Consider the following 19,794-nt stretch of genomic DNA (forward strand, 5'->3'; position numbering starts at 1 on the left):
ATTAACATAAGCCATCTAGAAATCTCAGCAAAGCACCACCACTAAGAACTTGAATGATTTTGGATCAGTAAAACCAAAATCACTTCTAAAGCTATCCCAGATTCCAGCCCACCTACTTCACAACCTGCTGTCTTCTGTGATGGTTTTCTACTGCAGACGTAGGCAGATTTTGTCTTTGGAAGAAATTTAAGCTACAATTCCATCTCTAAATATTCAAATTCTACACTTCAGAAAAGGTAATGACTCCAACTTCACATTTTGAATCTATATGGGCAATATTTAAAACACACCAGATGGAGAGATCCCTGGTCTCATACAGGGTTCAAAACCTAGGTATGAGTTTTGCTGAATGTGCGAATCTGTATTTTTGTGCATTCACCAAGGCTCCCCCTACCCACAAGGGACTCCTTGCAGCCAGGCAGCTTTAAAAGTGTTCCAGCTCTTCCGTGCATCACTGTTATATAAATCTGCAAGATCAGAAGCTACACTAGAAATAACTGGGTCACTAACAATATCCCCCTTCATAGCCATTGTGTGACCTTAGCCAGCCTGACATGACCAATTTGGTTCACAAAGCTTTAAGCTGGATAAAATTAAACTGTACAGGTAAGTTTTGCTTTATTCAATGTTTTATACATGCATATACACGCACACACATATGCACGTATACATATGTATGCTATCTGCAATAAAAAACAAGGATTGGAGACAAAGATCAGACATACGAATAGCTGATTTTTAGATTACGATAATAAGCTTTGCAGAAGGTATTTCATAATTTAATGAGATAATAAACTATCATAATTAACTGCATTTTACATACCTCTCCCCTTCCCTGAGGGGAAAGAAAAGCTTTAAAAACAATCAAAGAACAAAACTCAACACTCCTCCAGACTTAGTGAGGAACCCATCCTACCAAAATCAGTGAACCAGACACTGTATTACCTGTAACACATGCCTCAGAGTTTAAGTTCGTTTCCAGCTCTAGCCTTTTAAAGATGTTTTCTGAATCCAAATGAAACCAATGGAGTGCCATCACCCTCAAAGGGCAGATGCAAAGCAAAGCAGCTGTTGTCACTCATGTTTTCGCCCAGCATTAGGAGTGTCAAAGACAACTCAGTTTTACTGAGCAGATCCTTTAGAAGGATTTAGCAGCCAATTATTACATACAATCATTTCCCTGAATAAATGAGGTTTCAAGCAAAAACCAGCAGGGTGAAAAAAAGAAGGGGGGGAGGAGGAGAAGATAGTGAGCTATGTCTTCTTCAACAAGCCAAGAGAAATGGAGAAGGAGATCTGTGCTGTCAATCCCCACCACATTGGCCATGAGGTTTTCTGGGTCGTAAGGGGAGAAGCAACAAGTCAGGACAGCTCTTACTTTACACTCCCCTCTCAGCAGATAGCAAGGAACTCTCTACAAGTATTTCTTCACAATATTTCCATGCTCTCCATTTCATTTACTGAAGGAAAATCATGTACAAGGCATATCCTTTGGATCTAGCTGACCTAGAACATCAATCTCCCTGATACAGACACCTGCAATGGAAAGTGAGACATATCAAAAGCTAGGGTTTGTCATTATTCAAATGAATCATTTGATCGCTACTACAAAACAAAGTGCTACTCTCCCCTTCCTCAACTTGTCACGCTTCTAGACAAGAAATACTAAGAAAAACTACAGCACCTGAATTTATAGGATGTCAGAAAAAAACCCTGGGGCAAAAAAATATGGGACTACAAATACTGTGCACGTAGCAGTATAAATAGGAAAACTGAATTAATCAGCTTCATAACACAGTAGGGTAACAGCAGCTACAGGAAAAATGTGGAAAAAAAAGTTTCCCAGTGCTAAGAGCAACTTGTTGCAGAACCTGTGATACCAAAGCAAATCTGCTCATAAAGCAGAGGACGCTCATGGCCTGGGGAAACGAAAGTAATTTCTGTGTCAGGCGGTGGGATGCAGTAGAGAGCGGTGGCTCTTCAAGAGACGCAGTGAGGGTCTACAGAATGTGAAATGCTATTCTAGAGTAGCACAGTTAGACTGTAACTATTAGCAAAAGGGACTTTAGATAGCTGAAGCAATCAGCTATCCAAAAGAAATAGCTATGGCTTTTAATACCATCTCCTAGAAAAGACCAACTATTCCCTTATTTCCTATAAGAAATATAAATCTGCAAGAAAAAATAAAGCACTTGGGGGGGGAAGGGAAGAGAATGGGAACAGACTCAAAACCATTTAAAACTGCAACTTTCACAATGGGAATTCCAGCAATTCTGCCTAACACATGGCACAGGAGGGCTCTGGGATGCCACTAGTCAGGGGCTGGTTCCTGCAGACGTCAGTAAGCAGTTTGTTTTCATCAATAACACAAGATGCCTGTAGCATCACCAGTTTTACTATGTTCATTGTTTACCAGAAAACACAACTGTCCTATCTTTTATTAGCTGGCATTCCTCAAGGTTCCCTGCCTTTATTTTTCTCGCCCTAGTATAAATGAGCATATTTACAAATAATACAAATAATATAGGCTACAGAGAAAATGAAGCTCATGCTGTGGGACGTTCATTGTGTGAGGCTGGAAAATTTAAAGTGACGATAAATGCATTAAGTTACGTTTCACGTATCATTAAGTAATGCCAAATTCTATCCTTAAAATACCCGCCTCGATAATGCAGCCCTCCTAACAGAGGGGTGATCCCCCAGCAGACATGGTGAAGTGCCGCACTGCATTATATAACAACATTTTCCAGAGGAATGAGCAGAGCGCTTTCTGTGATGCACGGAGAGCGTACAAGCTGTCACTGTGCACTCAGCAGCATCTTCTACAGGGACTGCGTGGCAGAATCAAGTAACTAATGGGTGTATTAAAGGAAAAATAAATGACATTCAAGTAACATCCATGTTTTGAAATGCAGGTTGTGCCTAGCATCACTGCATTGCCTAATTAAAATCCAGATGAACTCAAAGTGACACTCATCCAGGGGTAAATGACTCTCAAGTATGCACCTCAGCTATTACCTTTGCCTACCTATTGAGCTGGTAGAGTTGCAGGTATGCACTGCGACACCCGCTTTCTGCACCAGCTACATGCCACTGATTTATATGTGCTGGCATACATGCGGGGGGGGAAGAAAAGAAACACAAAAAGCCATCTCATCTCATCCCATTGAAGAACTCCCAAGGGCTTGTCAGCTGATGAGGTGTGCTGCTGGCATTGAGTATTGCCAGTGCTCAGACCCTCTTCATCCACCCCAACAATGTAGCTGAAAATCTTCATAAATCCTCCCTCTGATATTCAATCTAGAAAATAACCATTGCGACACAATGCTTTGGAGCTTTTCATTCCTACACTCATTAAAATAATTAAGGAACTGAGACTGACATTAGGTTTTTTGTGGGGTTTTCCACATCCTCGTTAAAAGGTTCCATGGCCCACATGACTCAGAAATTTAGAGCTCATTATACAGAACCTCCTAAATTAGTATTCCGTTCATGGGCTTAATAGGTATTTAAGCAATGTAAGAGACAGGTTTTGTTTTGTTCTTTTTTAATTGATAGAATAAACTGTATTCAAATGCTCAGAAAGTCTCACTCGTCTGCAAAGCAGAGCGCACTGAATGAGCAGAGCACAAACAGTCCTAGGACCTTTTGTTGCCAATAAGGCAAATGAGACCAGTGGGTTTCCTCCTCCATCTCCAAGCCCTTCGTAATTAAAGATAGCAGCTCACCTAATGTTCAGGAAATGCTGTAAACATTTGTTTTCATTAAGGCTCATATTGGGAAACCACGCAGATTCTGTTGAATAAAACCTAGCAGAAAAACACTTCAGTAGAAAAGGTTGGGATGGTCCAAAGAAAGGAACAAACAGGAAGAAAACAAAGCAGAGAAGTCATCAACTAATTCAGGCATCCTGGACTATCTAATAATCACTAAAGAAGTACAGAGAGGAATACAAACAGAAAACTGGTTTCTGTTTTAAGGACCAAAGGGTTTGGTGCTTTTCATATAAAATTACAGCAAACTCTCAGAAGAGATTACCTCAGAAGAGCAAAGCATTCTTCATACTATGTTAAAAATGAGAACCTGAGTGGAAAAAGCAAGAGACACTATGACCCTTATTAATTATTATGGGGGGAAAGGGGGCTCCAGGAAGGCAAGAAAAGACTTTCTTCTTTCTTCATTTTATTTGGGACCATGAATAACACTGCCCTATATCCTCAACAAATGCCGTGGAAGTCCTGACTTCTTGATATTTACAGTAAACACTGTAATATTGAAGGTGCAAGTGGGGAAGCAAATCTCTGCATAGACACTACCCTTGTACTACTACTTACTGGTAGAAAAATTAATTTTTCTTCTGGAAGCACATTGCTAGAAAGCTTCCCATCATTTCCCACCCAAAAAATTTCCTGACTCACCATGGTATTCTATTTTGTAATAGAAAAAGATTCCTGAAGATGTGTGTGTCCTTCAACCTCCACTTAAAGAAGTTATTGTCAGTTTGTTTTTTAAGCTGGGAACGTCAAGTTCTAAAAGATGTGTCCCTGAGCGGTGAGAAGAGTCTTGGGAAAAAAGCATATCCAGAGGACAAGAGAGATCAGAACAAGCAGATAGTATCAGGGTCTGGAAATCTGCCCAGATACTGAAATATTGTTGTCTCTCCTCCTGTCAAACCCTACTTCAGCCCAAAGAGCCTTTAAAAATCATTATATGAAGATAGGGTACATGAAGATTAAATTGACACTTCCTTTTAGAAGACAGAGTAACAAGAACTTCTAACAAATTCCCTTTTAACTTGCCTTTTTCATGTTAAAAATTAGAAATAATGATGTGACAGAGCTGCATTTCTAACAACATCAGAGCTATGTCTCAGGACAAGGATCTTCCTCTCCAAGAATTGAGAGGAAACAAGAATGAGAAACAGCAACAGGCCAAGACCCTGCCTTTCTCACCCATCCCAGCCCAGAAACTTCCTTCCTCCATGGTAAGCGGACCAAGTATTTCGGCAGTGACCTGTCAGTGTTTTGTAGAAACTGGGAAATTAGCATACAGCTGCATCCCCAGGCTGGCAGAGGGCTTTGAACAGCATGTAAAAACTCGACAGAGAAGCAAATCAATCTGAAGCCTTGGACTGAAGACAGCATATAACACCAAAGAATGAGACACACACACAACAAACAGCTAAAGCAGTTAAATTTCCTGAAACTGGACAGTTTCAGAATAGGGGGTAGGGAACCAGTGCTCAAGAAGATGCAGCTAAGAAGCTGAAAATAATGACCATAATTTGGAGTAGAGTCCCATATTGGGAAGTTTCTATCACTGAAAAAAAGAGGAACACAATGTGGTTCAGGAAACACGGGGTACTTTTGTAATCTGAGCTATTTTCATTGAATTACCCTGTAATGCTGAATAAAAATGAAAAGGAGAGATTATTCCATTTTTACTACGAGTGGCACATACTCTTTGTACTCCCACTGAATTAGTAACCCTGCACAGAAGCTATAGCTTCAGAGGAAATGACGCGACGTAGGACCTTCAACACCAACACACACTCAGTGCAAAAGGCTTTGAACAAACAATGCTGTGGGTGAAGAGGGATGTCTTTCTCTGCCACTAAAATAATCAAGTACCCAACAAGTATAAGACCCAGACTGGCACCCATCCATTCAATAAACACTTAATTTCTCAGAGTTCATACTGACCAACCTCAACAGGGGCATCAAGCCAACAGGAGCCAGGCAAGAGCCTAAGGAAATACATGGCAGAGAGTACGTGGCATCACTTTCTGATGGCTCATTCCATGGTGTAAAACTCCAGCAGACATAGAATAACATAATTGAAAAGGAAAATAAACCAGAATTTTTGCTGCAGAATCTGCAAAAACAGAAGGATGTTAGCAGGGCTATTCCAAGTGCAGTCAAAACCAGGGGCACTTAATTTACAGCATTCTTCAGCCTGCAGACATCTTGGGAAAATGTCTGACCCACTGAAATTAGTGACGAGTAAGTACTGTCTTTCCGTGGATCCAGGAGTTAACTCTTGTTATTTAAAAATTGATTTGAATGCAGTTGTGCTGATAAAGCACTCTCAAAGTCCTCCTTCCGGGAGATAATTTATTTTTTGTTTATTTATGAATATCTCTGTTAATTTAATATCAGAATACAGAAGTGGACACATAAATCCATAAATCCAAAAATAGACACACATCTATATAGATAAAACATATAAATAAATAATTTATTTTTACTTTACTCTTCAAAACAATAAACAAACATTACTCTGATCTTAAATCTTAAGTGACATGCAAAGCTGCACAGTAGGGCAGGAATCTGAACATGCATGTTCCCGACCCTGCACCTACAGTACTAGGCTACTAGGAGATACTGTGCTTTTACTGCACGAGAGGAACAAATGTTTGAATTCATGTTCTAGTAGGGTCCTGCGATTGTAAGCTTCAAGGAAGAAACAACATTTTTTTCATGTGTTCTTTTTCTGAATTACTCCAGTTAGTTCTCCTGATAAGAACAGCGTGGCCTTTACTCAAATGCTCTCTCCCCTGTTTTTCCATTTTTCATCTGATTCACCTTTAAAGTTTACTTCGCGGTCCATCTGGAAACTGGAAGCAATTAAATACTCTTAAACTGGTACGGCATGTAGCACATGGATCATGAATAAATTTGACAAGGAGATTTCTACATAGCAGAAGTGAATGAACAAAAATTGATAAAACCCAAACCTTGATTGCATGGTAGCATTTGCCTAGGTATGACTCAATACTTACAATCTAATTTTCAGGTAATGAGAGGATTTCATAGGCCTAGAGACATAAAAGCAAGGTTCTCGGAAATTGTGCCACACCTGGTTTGTCTTGTTCTCTTACAAATCAACCAGCTGGGATGAACTAGATTTCAAGAAAAATCAATAGCGGTCAATTTTTCTAGCGTAAGACAAACATAAAAAATCCAAGTGCACCAAGATACCACAATTAGCAGGCCAGCTTGGTTTCAGGCTTCTGACCTAAGAGTCAGGGGAGTTGAAAGATTTCTCAATCCCTGTTAACAAAACTTCATGATTTTCAATGTGCAGGTGTAAAGAAGACAACACTAAAAATAGAAGTAATCAAGAAAGTCCCAGCTGCTCACTTTCACAGCAAACTAGACGTATGCAAAAGAAAAACATGAGACTCCCTTCTAAAAAAAGAATTGATTAAAATTTTAGAGTAATTTATTTTTAAATACACATTTTGCTTGACAACTTGCAGAACAAATTGTCACAGGGCCAGGAATAATCTAAGGCATAATAAAAGAGCACAGAAGACAAAAAGCAGAGGGTTTCAGAGTCCCTCCCTCACCTCACCAGGAAAGAGGAATGACCAAAAGAGATGAGGTGTTTGCTTGCTTAGAATAAATCTGAGAGCAACATTACCCCAGAGGGCTGAGCTGATCAAGGCAGCCTGCCACCTCCCTGAGAGGCTGACGCTCCTCCTCTTCGCCGTTCTCCCCATGGCCACCTCTAAGGTGCCCAGGGGATCTGTCCCTGACACCAGTCCCACTAACCTAGCAGAAAACCATCTGCCTTTGCTTTTGCTAGGTGGCAAATCGTGCCAGAGCCAGCACAAACAGGGTCAGGGGAAGCACACTCCTCCTTATCATGTATCCCCTGGCTACATAGTGGGCCATTAGGCTGTAATTTCAACCCATGTTCTCAACAGGAGGCAAAGTGATTTGCATTATCAGACCAACAGCCCAAGGTAGGGTATTTATGCAGTTGTAAAACAGAGGGACTTCTCAGTAGGCTCCTGATTGCGGAAAGCCACAGGTGACACTGCTCAGTAGGCCAAAGGAGAACAGTGCAACATCACAATTCATAATCACCTAGGGCAAGATCTCCCTACAGAAAGAGGAAAAGCCTCTGAAGATGCAAATACCGTAAGAAACAAGCGTTCATCAGAGCAGCAGTGCAGCTACACCAGCTTTCTGGGTGGGATGTCCCCCTGGCCAGGCAGTTGTGGTAGAACTTCTTGATTGGAGAGCATATTTCAAATCTCTTAAGCCATTCAACCACTGACACCAAGTGAAACAACGCTTCCCCAAGACAAGGCATTCGGAAATACAATAACACACATGCAAAGGAAAATATCCTATCTGTTGCAGAATAGTTGACTACCCAAACATCTACATTTCTCTGTTAAAGCTGGAATATATCAAGCTGTATAAAGAGCTATAAAAATTGTGATGAGGTGCAAAGAAAAGTCTCTCAGACTTAAAAGGCTAACGACGTGTCGTCTCAAGTTTTCATTTCTTCATCAGAGAAATTTTAACTTGCACCAGGGTGTGTTTATGTTGAATTCCAAAAGCTGCCATTTAAAATAAATAAATTCTAAAAGCTATCCTAGACACTCAGCATACATACACACATACACGTTACCAGTTAATTCATTTTGCAGAATTATGACTCCAATGAACAGCTCTTCAACTGTGAAGAAAGATCAAATCAGATAATAGCTCCAGGAGTGACCCTTTTAACCAGGGATTTCCTCACTCTCTACTCATACCCCAAATTTTTCATTCATATAAACGAGTATCTACAGGATTTCATGAAAGTGAAAGCGTTACAGGCAAATGGCATGTTGCAATAGAAAAGATATTAGAAACAAGGTCTGTACAAAGTCTACTTACTTTATTGAAAAGATAAATAACAGCTGCAGGAGCTCCAAAAAAGGAGGAGGGCAAGGGAGGAGAAGAGGAAGAGTGGACAGTCATCTCCATAGTAACTACCACTATGAAACGCAGGGGAGAACTTGTCTGAAAGCTGAAAGAGGGATGCTACCAGTGGAAATAGACTGTAATACAACTCGGAAAAAAAACAAAACAAACTTGCAAATAATTTGCCACATGGTGAATGATCCCTTAAGCTTCAGTTTGTTTAATCAGGGCCAAGAACAAATACCAAGAGAGAAAAGCAAAGAAGGAAAGTATAAAATCAAAACATAATGATGACATGGCCATTACTGTACAAATTATTTAACAATAAACATACCATTAAAATAGTAAAAATACAAATGTTCAGGTTAAGAAGGGAAAAAAAATTAGCTTCCCTCAGGAAATTGTGTGCTACTGGATGCAGCAATGGAAGAAAATAAAGGCAAAGCACTCTACCAGCCTAAGCTAGGCCATATTATATAAAATGCCTGTGATTCTTCTATCAAGACAAGAGACCTGAGAAGATTCCAGAGAAGATATTTACAGTAAAAAAGATCTATGCTTTTCAAATTCAGTTCAGAACTAGAAAACTCTTATGCTCCCAAGCTTCAATGCTGGTGTTGAGGACTGCCCTACTTTTGACCAGTGCTCACACCACCCCACACCTCTCATCCATCTGGGAGTCTTGAGACCCACTCCCTACTTGGGATAACGTCTGCTTTGATCTGACCCATAACAACAAACACCCACACTGCAGTCAGTTTTGGTGAATCAGCAGTAGCCCATGCTCACACTGCCATTTGCAAGGAACATGTCAAGAATATATTTCCACCGTTCACATACTGTCCAGATCAGCCACAAGAATAAATACAGAATAAGATTTCCTATAGTTTAGTGTATGCCAAACCAGCATACAGTATAAATACACTCTTCAAATACTTATAAAAAAATAAAAAAACCCAAAACAACACAACCCCAAATATACTTAAAACTCAATGTTAGGATACACTACCACTTTAAATTATCGGAATGGTGACCTGTTTGGTTTTTTAATATCATTATCTTTGCAGAGCACATAGGACAAAATTATTCCAACCCAGGCTCGCTTTTAACTCAGCACACATACAAAATACTCGGGTCAGAATTACAGCAGAAATTATGTTGTATGCAAACACCCCATAGTAAATTTTCTCCAAATGTCAATATGAAAGAAACTAGATGCTTCCACCATCAGTTTGCCTAAATATTAGTTAAAACACAAACTAGGTCTTTCAGCACTTAGCAGCAAGATCTTCGGAGGCTAGAGAAGCTATAGTAATGCAGCCTACTAAATCATATCCAGCCTACCACAACAAAATGAAGAATTTCTTTCGGCAAATCAGCCTTATATTCCAAATGTTAGACTAAATTAAAAGATTAGGAGCCCACTATTACTACAAAGCAGAAAATACCAAGAATCTTCAGACTGTACTTCTCATATCCTTTGTTTCCTAATCCTTCAAAAGACCACTAAAAAGTGGCCTTACTTCCTAAAATTGTAACTAAGTTTAATCTCAGCAAACTACTTACTGCCAAATATTACAGCATTTTATATCTTTATTTGAGGAACAGGTTTCTGCTTTTCCATTCTTGGCTTTTTATTCTTGCTAGAATTATTTTTAACTGTTGACATCTTTTTAAGCTCAAATTTTAATTTTATGCAAGAAACTGAATCTGTTTCATTTAATTCTGAAATCTTACCAATGCTTGATGGTGCTGAATGTTTTCTCATTAAGTAATCTCTTTCCATATGAGTAAGACCATTGCAAATGCTAGGATGGCTAATTTCTAGGAATCAAAATTTTAAAATAGAATCCCATCTTTATAAAATAACATAACAGAAAAGAAATCATGTGTTGCCATTATCTTCAAAATACAAATATATGCATTAATTTTTTTTCTTTCTATCTTTGATTTTAGATTCATTTTGGGGAATTATGAATGGAGAAATAAGTGGATAGACACTTATTGGTAATACATGCAAATGTTTGGGTTGGGGTCTCCCCCCTTGATATTGCAGGATCATGAAAATTGATTCACGGAGTGAGCAGACAAAACTGTAGGGGATCTCAGGAGCCTCAATGTTTGTTTGGTGAGGATGCAACATTTTACCTACGAAGGTAAGACGACCAAAGCAAAAAACATACATATTTCAAGTTATCCATGTTTCTACTACTTAGGATGAGGCGGCCTGACTTTGAACAGCAGCAACAGCCAGAAACAGCAAAGGGCATAGCAACGAGTCCATCCCTGCTGACACAACAAAATCCCTGGGAATGTCCACCACACGTAACATTTCTTCTGAAGTAGCATGGGGCTTTGGGAAGGGAAAAAAAAAAAAAACCACTCACTGGCTGTGTAGATACAGTCCTTGACATAAAACAGTTTTAATACCAACCGGTCTTTTTTAAATGCCACTTAAGTAGATTGTCCATAAATGCCTTACTCTCTGGACAGGAGAGTAATAGAAAGATAATTTTCAGAGAGGAACAAAGGCAAGAAGGTTCTAAAAAGGATCAAATCGGAGAGGTGGCTCTTCTCCCCCATATCTCAGTGGCAGCAGGCTGGGCACTGGGCCGAGCCATCAGTCAGTAGCTGGACTGTAATATCAAGGTAAGAGAAGGCCAAGCAACAGAACAGATGCAGTGGAAAATGACAGAAAAAAAAATCTGATGTGACAAAGTTTGTTACCCCAAATATCAAGCTAGAGTCTTATACAGACGGTCGCTTATGTGTGCCAAAAAAACTCTTTCACACTGATGCACAAATTTGCTTGAAAAAAGTGTCTTTCTGTGCAGAATCAGTTATTTCCTACATCAGCTCAGAGCAGCCACACCCTGGTATTTAAGCAGTCAGTATCTGGCCTGTCATACCCAGCGGTCTAAAGTAAATGACAGTAGGGATGGGTTATCAAGTAGCTGAAAGAGAGTTTGCCATACACAGAACCACAGAAACAACCGCACCTGTCTGGTCTGGCTTTGGAAAGTTCCCTGGTCCCTAAGGGGATGAGCCCAAGCTGAAGGTCATGAAGACCTCCTCCTGCAACTCTGACTTCTCAAGAGAAGGTGGGAGGTGAGGACAAGCAAGTTTGAATTGGACATTGCCTAACACTTCTCAGCTGCTACAAATCATACCGTCATAATTATTAAATCACTAATTGGACAAGTTGTTTACATATCTGTCTACCCACAAAGTTAAAGTGTTCCCCGATTCTTGTACCTTGTTATAGCTTTGCCTGTCGGACAGAAGAATCTGTGTCAACAAGTGTGGTTTGTTCCTTATGAAAATACTGAAAGAACGTTAATCACCTGGTTTTTTTCCTTTCCAAACTACATAGAATGATCTCCTTGACTTGCATTATAAAGCAGGTAATCTGTCTTTTTACTATTCCTGTGCAAATCTACTCCAATGGACTGTTATTATTTTGTTTATAAGGCTTGTTATTTAAATATAAATGTGTTGCACTAAAAATATATTCCGCTCATATCAGAATTTCCAGAGGGGGGTTAAAAAAATTATTATACATAAATCTTACTGCCATTTTGGTTTTATTGTGGATTAATGTTCTTCATAAGCAAACAACTACTGCAGATTTGCATAGCCTACTGAAATTAGAAAAAAAATAATAGAAGCACCTGGTTGATACGTAGGATTACATTATGTCATAGCAGGCAACAGCTGAACGCAAATACATTATGTAGTGTTTCAATTAGCAAAAAGACTATTCACTAAAAAGGTCCTGGAAAAACACTTTGATATTACGAGCAGTCTCCTGCTTTCACACCTGAGTCATAATACACTGCTCTCTCCATCACCTACAATACTGACTAGAAATTCCTCATGAACTTACAAATGTGGGAACGGGATTGACCTTGTTTTACATCTTGCATGGAAGGTGCTAAGTCTAGTGCTAAAGAGACCATTCATTATTAACTATGAAAACAAATTGACAAAAAAAACCAAAAAAAGAAACCAACCCTAAGCCCCCTCAATCTTTTGACAGCTCTGCTGCAAGAAAGTCTTTTGCAGCTCAAGTTGAAAAAGATATATCACTAAAAGAAACCACTTAAATTAGCAGCTTGCCTAATATATAGAAGCTTGTCTACCCTCAACTGGCTTTTTTTTTGTGCTGAGGGTGCAATAAAGCTCTGCCAACCTAGCAGCTGTACGGCCACCAGCCAAGCCAAAGGAGACCAGTGTACTCGCCTGCCCCTCCTTGGCCACATACTCCCACCTTTTCATTCGACAAACCTTGACACTCATATAGCCCCACAGTGAGCCAGTTCAGGGAGTTAAACTGGCATTTAAAAATAAAAATTTTTTAAAAAGACAAAGAGGAAAATGGAGCAGGCAGCAGGGAGCCAGCACAAGGCAAGGGGCAGGAGCACATCACACGGATTGGCCCTACTGTAGCAACAACCACACTTCTTATTGTCACAGGCTTGAGACCGTTAGCAGAAAGCTGCTGCGTTAATTAAAAGCCTCAGAAGATTCCTAATAAGCAATTTCTAGCCAATCTAGCTGTGGCAGCTTAAAACACTACTGCTCCCCAGTGGGTTGTCCCTTTCTCCTTGCTGCCATTAACCTTCCCGGTAGCAGAACTGGACAAAGTCTCTTCTCCCAGCAGCCATGCACACCCCTGGTCCTGGGGGAAGTGCATCTGCTCTGCCTCTCCTGCAAAAGGGGGAAATTTCTTCAATCCTATTTTTCTTCTAAACTAAACAAACCTCTTCAGAGAAAATATTCTAACATTAAGTTTAAAAAAAAAAACCAAACACCTAAATGTAAAGCTTAACATCTATTAAAATCAATCAACCTCCTCCCACTTTTCTATTAACAGAACTTTACAATAAAAGATAAAAGCATTTGTGCACTTGGCAATTCCCTGTGTGCATTTCTGGGAAGGGGGCCATGTAAATGAGTAGCCACCTGATTAGTAACAGGAAGCAAGCAATAGCCTACTATCACAGATTAACATATTGTCACATCAAATCTGCTCTGCACATATCTCTTCTTGGGTAAGGTGAGCAACTGTTGCTAGAAAACACATAGCTGTCTCTGCACACTGTTATTAATTGCCAGTGGTTGTAGTCATAAGAGTTGCCCATAAAAATGTACGAGCATCCAGCACAGTGACCAAACACCTTTGGCCTGTTACCTATTGACCTTCTCAACTGAGAATCACAGCTGGAAATCAGAGATTCATAACAAGAACATGCAGTTACATTGAAGTTACACTCCTCCTTCAGCAATTACCTTTTTTATGGGTTTTGAAAATGCACAATCTTTACTCAGTGAAGACCATCTAACCTGACAGTTTATCAAGCCTGTACACCAATGCTTTTGTTCATCTCTCCCAAAAGCATTGAACAAACTAGCAACTGCTCTCACTTACAGGCAATTAGAGAGCAACCCATTACAAAATAGATTCAGTGTAACATTTGAATGCTTAGCTTTTGCCAAATGTTAGAGTAACACTGACACCTCTTTACTGGCTGAAAGTAGTATTTACTACTCAGAATTAACCCCCTGCTTCCCCCCCAGACTTGGTCACTAGTAATACACACAGCTCAGATCAAAGAAAGTATCTTCCATTCTTTGACTGTAAACAAGTACAAGTCCTGAGGTTGCCACTACAGCCACTGCCAACCCCCCCCAAGCCCCATTAATTCTGTAAGCAAGGCTTACAATTTTTGAACTGATCTGGAGACTGCACAGGCAAAGCTGTACATGTACTACTTTACCTTCTTAGTACCACCAAGCTATCACAGCTGAAGCGCGCAGCATCACAAAAGGCAGGCTGCATACTTTAGTACTGCTCCATGATTTCTGTTGCAATCTAAAACGCTATACTTAAAAAGAAATGGAGATGGTACTTTCCTCATTGGCTGCAAACCTGGCTGTGCAGGAAGCTTCCTCCAGTCCCCAGAGAGCAAAGGTGTTAATTACTGACAAAGTACCCACAAAGACTAGTTGGAGCCATTTGAAGCCTAACAGCCCCAGGCCGCAGCATTCAAAAGCCTGGTCCATCAAACAAAGTATCTAAGTGAGTTTCTGAACAAAATCTGCAGCATTATATTAAATCAGCATACTTTCACCAGAACTGCAATCTCTTTCCTCCCATCATGATGCTCTCTTTATGGCATGTGCAGCTCTTCAATCAAGCTATGTTTCAAGGAAAGGGTTTGAAACTGAAAAAAAAAAAATAGATGTAATAAACCTGAAGCAGTGCATGGTTGGGGGCTCTACTGTTGTGTTATGCAGCTTAGCATGTATGTGTGAAATAAGGAACACTTGGCAGTAATCTCTTCAGTGGTCAACACACAGGCTGGTAGGGATTTACCTCCCCCACAGACGTCTGTCAGCACCTACCTACCTACAACTAAGTTGTCTGACCAGTAACTCACTGGGACCATCCACTGCCTAGTTTTGACTGAAAGAAAATCTACACCAGAGATGGCTGGCATAGGGAGACCACAAGGCAATGCTAACTACTAGCAAACTCACCCTCCACTCAGCTTGCTACGAGAATTGGCTCTTGCTACTCATCCAGGCTCCTGTGCAAATCATCTCTGAAAGTGGAAGAGTTTGGATCAACTATAAATGCAAATTAAACACATATGCTGCAAACACGCATGAATTTATAGAATCATAGAATAGTTTGGGTCTGAAGGGACCTCAAAGACCATCTAGTTCCAACCCCCCTGCTACAGGCAGGGACACCCTCCACTAGACCAGGTTGCCCAAAGCCCCATCCAACCTGGCCTTGAACACTTCCAGGGAGGGGGCATCCACAACCTCTCTGGGCAACCTGTGCCAGTGCCTCACCACCCTCACAGGAAAGAATTTCTTCCTAATACCTAATGTAAATCTACCCTCCTTCAGTTTAAAGCCATTACCCCTCATCCTATCACTCCATGCTCTTGTAACCAGTCCCTCTCCAGCTTTCCTGCAGGCTCCCTTTAGGTACTGGAAGGCTGCTCTAAGGTCCCCCTGGAGCCTTCTCTTCTCCAGGCTGAACAACCCCAACTCTCTCAGCCTGTCCTCACAGGAGGGGTGCTCCAGCTCTCTGATCATCTTCATGGGCCCCCTCTATTCCATTTATATAATATGACTTGCTTCCATTCAATTTATACAATGTGACGTGCTCTAGCAGGAGGGAAAATGCTGCCAGATCAGTCCTCTGAACTGACCATCCTGGGGGCCAGAAGATTGCCAGGCATGACGGCTAGGAAGAGACTGTTTGCCTCCACAGTACCAGCCTGCCATTACACTGAAGAACCGCAAGGTCAAACCAGAGCCTTAAACTACTAAACAAACAGGAGCCCCTTACAACAGCCTCCCTTATTTGCTATGCTTACTTGCTTAGCACTTTTTTTGTTTCCATCACTGGTATAAAATACAGGTGACCTATTCCTCTAGAAGATGACACGTTCAGGTTTCCAAAAGAAACATTCCTGCCATAAACCAAAAAAAACCCCCTCCAAACACACACCAAAACCTGACAACCCATAAAAAACTAAAGAGTAACTTACATGTATGCACAGTTCAAACATCGCAGGAAACCTAGTACTCAAACCTCACTATATTATATAGAGCAAGTTCCAAACACATATGCTTCACTAAAAGCGCCAATCCCTAAAATCATTTCACTGCATATACCACCAGCTGTATATCACTGTATTTCGAGAAGACAAGTACTCATTTTGGGGAGAGGGATAAATCTGCATGAAGTACATGCTAAAGCTACAGTGTTTAAATGTGTATTTTAGTACAAGAGTGCCATCGTTTGTACACACAGCTGAACAGACAATTGAAAAGTCTGCTTTTCAGGAAGCCCAGGGGGAAGACAAGGAGGGCACAATTTCTCAAAACTTGATGAGCTGAGGCAGCGAACCCATAGATCCCATTTCAGTCCAATTCCCTCTTCTCATCCTCCTGCATAGCCTTTGTCCACCCAAAATTCCCAGCACAACCCTTTGTGGGATCCCAAGATGACCTAGATCGAGGACACATTACATATTCAGCTAAACAAAACAAAAAACCTAAAAGGAAACAAGACGAAGACATCAAAACACCCAACATGCTGCAGTACAAACTTAAGAGGAGGAGTCCAGAAGATGTCTGACTGCAAAGAGGAAGCTGGGGGAGGGAGAAAAGTAGATAAAAGTCTGTGTTGGGTGTAAATGGCAACAAAACAGGAACATTCTCCTTCACAGCAACTGCAGCAACAAACGTAGCATTATTTCAACAGTTCATGATGCACGAAGAAGAACTGAAATGATGCTGTGTCTTCCACAAAAGCCAAAAATATATTTTTCATCTTAGCTTCTGGTTTTGGGGGTTTGTTTTGTTTTTAACTCGAAAAGTACCAAAAGGCACTGGGTTCCCTCTTAGGCCTGAACCACCCAGTTGCTTCTCAAGTGTCTGAATTCCCACAGCCAAAAGCCAGCAAATATTCCTCAAGAAATTTCACCCGTAATACTCCAATGCGGTTTCTTGGGATCAGTAACATAGCAATCCCACTGGACTGTGCAGGACACCAGATGCAGGGACAGCGTAAGGGACAAGCCCTGCTGCCCCTTGCCAGCCCCAAGAGAGAAGGGGGATGCCTCCTTGGTTGCACTGGCAGCTGCTCCTTCATGCAAGAAGAGATGAAAACTCACACAGGTTAAAAAAGAAGCCTGGCAAAAAGCCTCTGTCTGTCTTCCTATTACTTTTAATTCTAAGCAGCTCCTTGAACCTACTCATAGTGTGACCCTGCAAGTGGTTGTGTCAGCATGGCTGAAGAACAAGGGCACAAAGCAAGTGCAGAGGGCAGCAAAAATTCCTTAAGGTAACACGCAAGCAACAGTGGCAACGCTGTGCAACGATGACCACTCTCTCCCAGGATCACACATACAGCGGATGTAACCTAAATTTCTAAGCAGAAATAATTTTCAAGCCTCTGTTATACCTCATAAAGCTAAAAATAAACACACAAATATTTTTCCCCTGACCAGCAGTAGGATGCAATAAGCCTTATGAAATTTTTACCAGTATGGAAGATAACAAAAATTTTATTCTGATACAGTGGAGGAGGTAAGTGGGCATATTAACTAGACTTTGAGTTTGTTGCTTGGGGGTAGAAAACGTTGTGGGGACCAGGGGTGGAGGACATGGGAACAGGAGGGCGTCCAGGAAAGCACTGCTCTCCTCACCCCATCGGGCTTCTCAGAGGAATCATAAGGTCACGCAGAAAACAGGAATATTTCTTTTGTTTGAAAGAGAACTTTATTTTATGGTTCATTTTGGCTTGGGACTAGGATGCGAGGAGTGTGAAGGAAAAAGATTGAGAAAGTATTTTCCATTTCTCTCTTTTAAATGGCACTTTTCAGACAGCCAGTTTTGGTTCTTACTTCATACAGAGGACAACTCCCACCCTCCTGCATTCTCAGCATATTTTCTATAATACATTGGCTCGAGTCCTGTGATTTTAACCCACATTTTGCACATTCAGGATAACAACTCATAAGAGTTCAACAAGGACCTCATAACTGACTTCTAGAAAAGAGGAGGCAGTTTGCTACGGTAGTACCTCAAAGTAGTCCTTTGCAACCGATACCCACCACACTGCTTTACTATACAGTTTCTCTTCTTAGAGGCATCTGTTTCATTATTTTTTTAACTTCATGTGGTTTCATTCACAGAAAATTAAAAATAACAACAATAACACTAATTACTTCAGTGATGCTTTCCTTCGAAGTACACACACGTACATACTGACATGTCCCTGAGAGGCCAACGCTGGGGGAGGAAGAGGGAGGGCAGAAGAAGAGAGAGTCTTAAGGCAATTAATTTAGCAATCACCTACTGAAAAACAACTGCTTTTCCATGCTTTCCAAAACAACAACAAGAACCATCTATACAAACGGATGAAGCAAAATTTACTGTATCCTCACTGTTACTAGAAGGACCCCACATGGGAAAGTCTGCTTAATGGTAGGGCAGTAGGTGCAACCATACCCTACTGATAACACAAAAAGGACAAAGCGGAAAGGCTATACTTTAATCATAATGCTCTACTGACCTTTTTCTCGAGGGCCCTTCTTCAAAATCTGAAGAACTAACATCGTTGCTCGTTGAGGACACTTGCGATGCATCGTCCTTCTCATTCTCCAGCTGTTCTGATCCCGGTCCTAATCCTTTAGATTGGCCATTAGTGAGAAGTCCTGCAAACGTGACAAAGTAGTACACAATATTCAAAACCTGTGTTACCAGTGCCAAATGGATTTTACAAAAATTCACACGTGACACTAACAGTAAAGAGTTGATGCCCAATGCAACCATCTTGCAAAGAGGTATGCTGATAACATCGATTTTGCATGGAGGTATCCAATAAGAACTTGCCTGATGGTGTGTTTCCAATTTGGTTAACTGTAAGCCCCCAATCCCAAATAACTACAGTATGAGTGTTTGCAATCGTATTTATAATCTTGTCACATCCCTTACTCAAAAAGGGACACAGTTTAAGAGTCATAAACTGAGCCCTGCTTTACAGAACTCTTGTTGACTGGCATAGATGAGAGCTTTTTGTATTTCTCTGTAGATCAATATAAAATTAAGCTGCTGTTTGGTCAATTTGTCATTGTCCTGCTCTTCATTCTGTTGCTTCCAACTACTGCAATTTATGATCTTTTAAAAAAAAAAAATCCTAATCCCAAAGGGGTGAACATCAAACGTCTGTTTCTCAATTCTGGTTCTTCTAGCCAAATGTCACTCAACTACAGAAACTCCAAACTGCCAGCAAAGATACAGAAGGCCAGAGAAATGTCTGCCACAGCTGCCTTCCCTTTTATGCCTTTCCTCTCCTGGAGGAATACTACAGCAAGCAGAGCCACATAAATGGAAGAAAGAATTGGGTCCTGTACAAGCATAACTTTTAACAAATTCTGCATATTCTACTCAAATGAGTAATATAATTTGACTCTTACAAACAACAGCAGACAGACAGTGAAGCCGCTCAGACTTAAGGAAGATTTAAAATAGTAACATATTCTTCAGTAGGCTTTGG

General features: G+C 40.6%; 1 protein-coding gene across 5 annotated transcripts in view; it reads right to left on the minus strand.

Annotated features, from left to right (window-relative positions):
* Positions 1-19,794, minus strand: part of JARID2 (jumonji and AT-rich interaction domain containing 2) — a 225,449-nt gene that overhangs the window by 81,010 nt on the left and 124,645 nt on the right. For all 5 annotated transcript variants that reach the window (XM_054813974.1, XM_054813977.1, XM_054813973.1 and 2 more), the window contains exon 3: positions 18,811-18,952. In XM_054813974.1, coding sequence (XP_054669949.1) covers positions 18,811-18,952 — 142 coding nt within the window. The remainder of the gene's footprint in view (positions 1-18,810; positions 18,953-19,794) is intronic.

This window comes from Grus americana, chromosome 2 (assembly GCF_028858705.1).
Source record: "Grus americana isolate bGruAme1 chromosome 2, bGruAme1.mat, whole genome shotgun sequence".
Classification (NCBI taxonomy): domain Eukaryota; kingdom Metazoa; phylum Chordata; class Aves; order Gruiformes; family Gruidae; genus Grus; species Grus americana.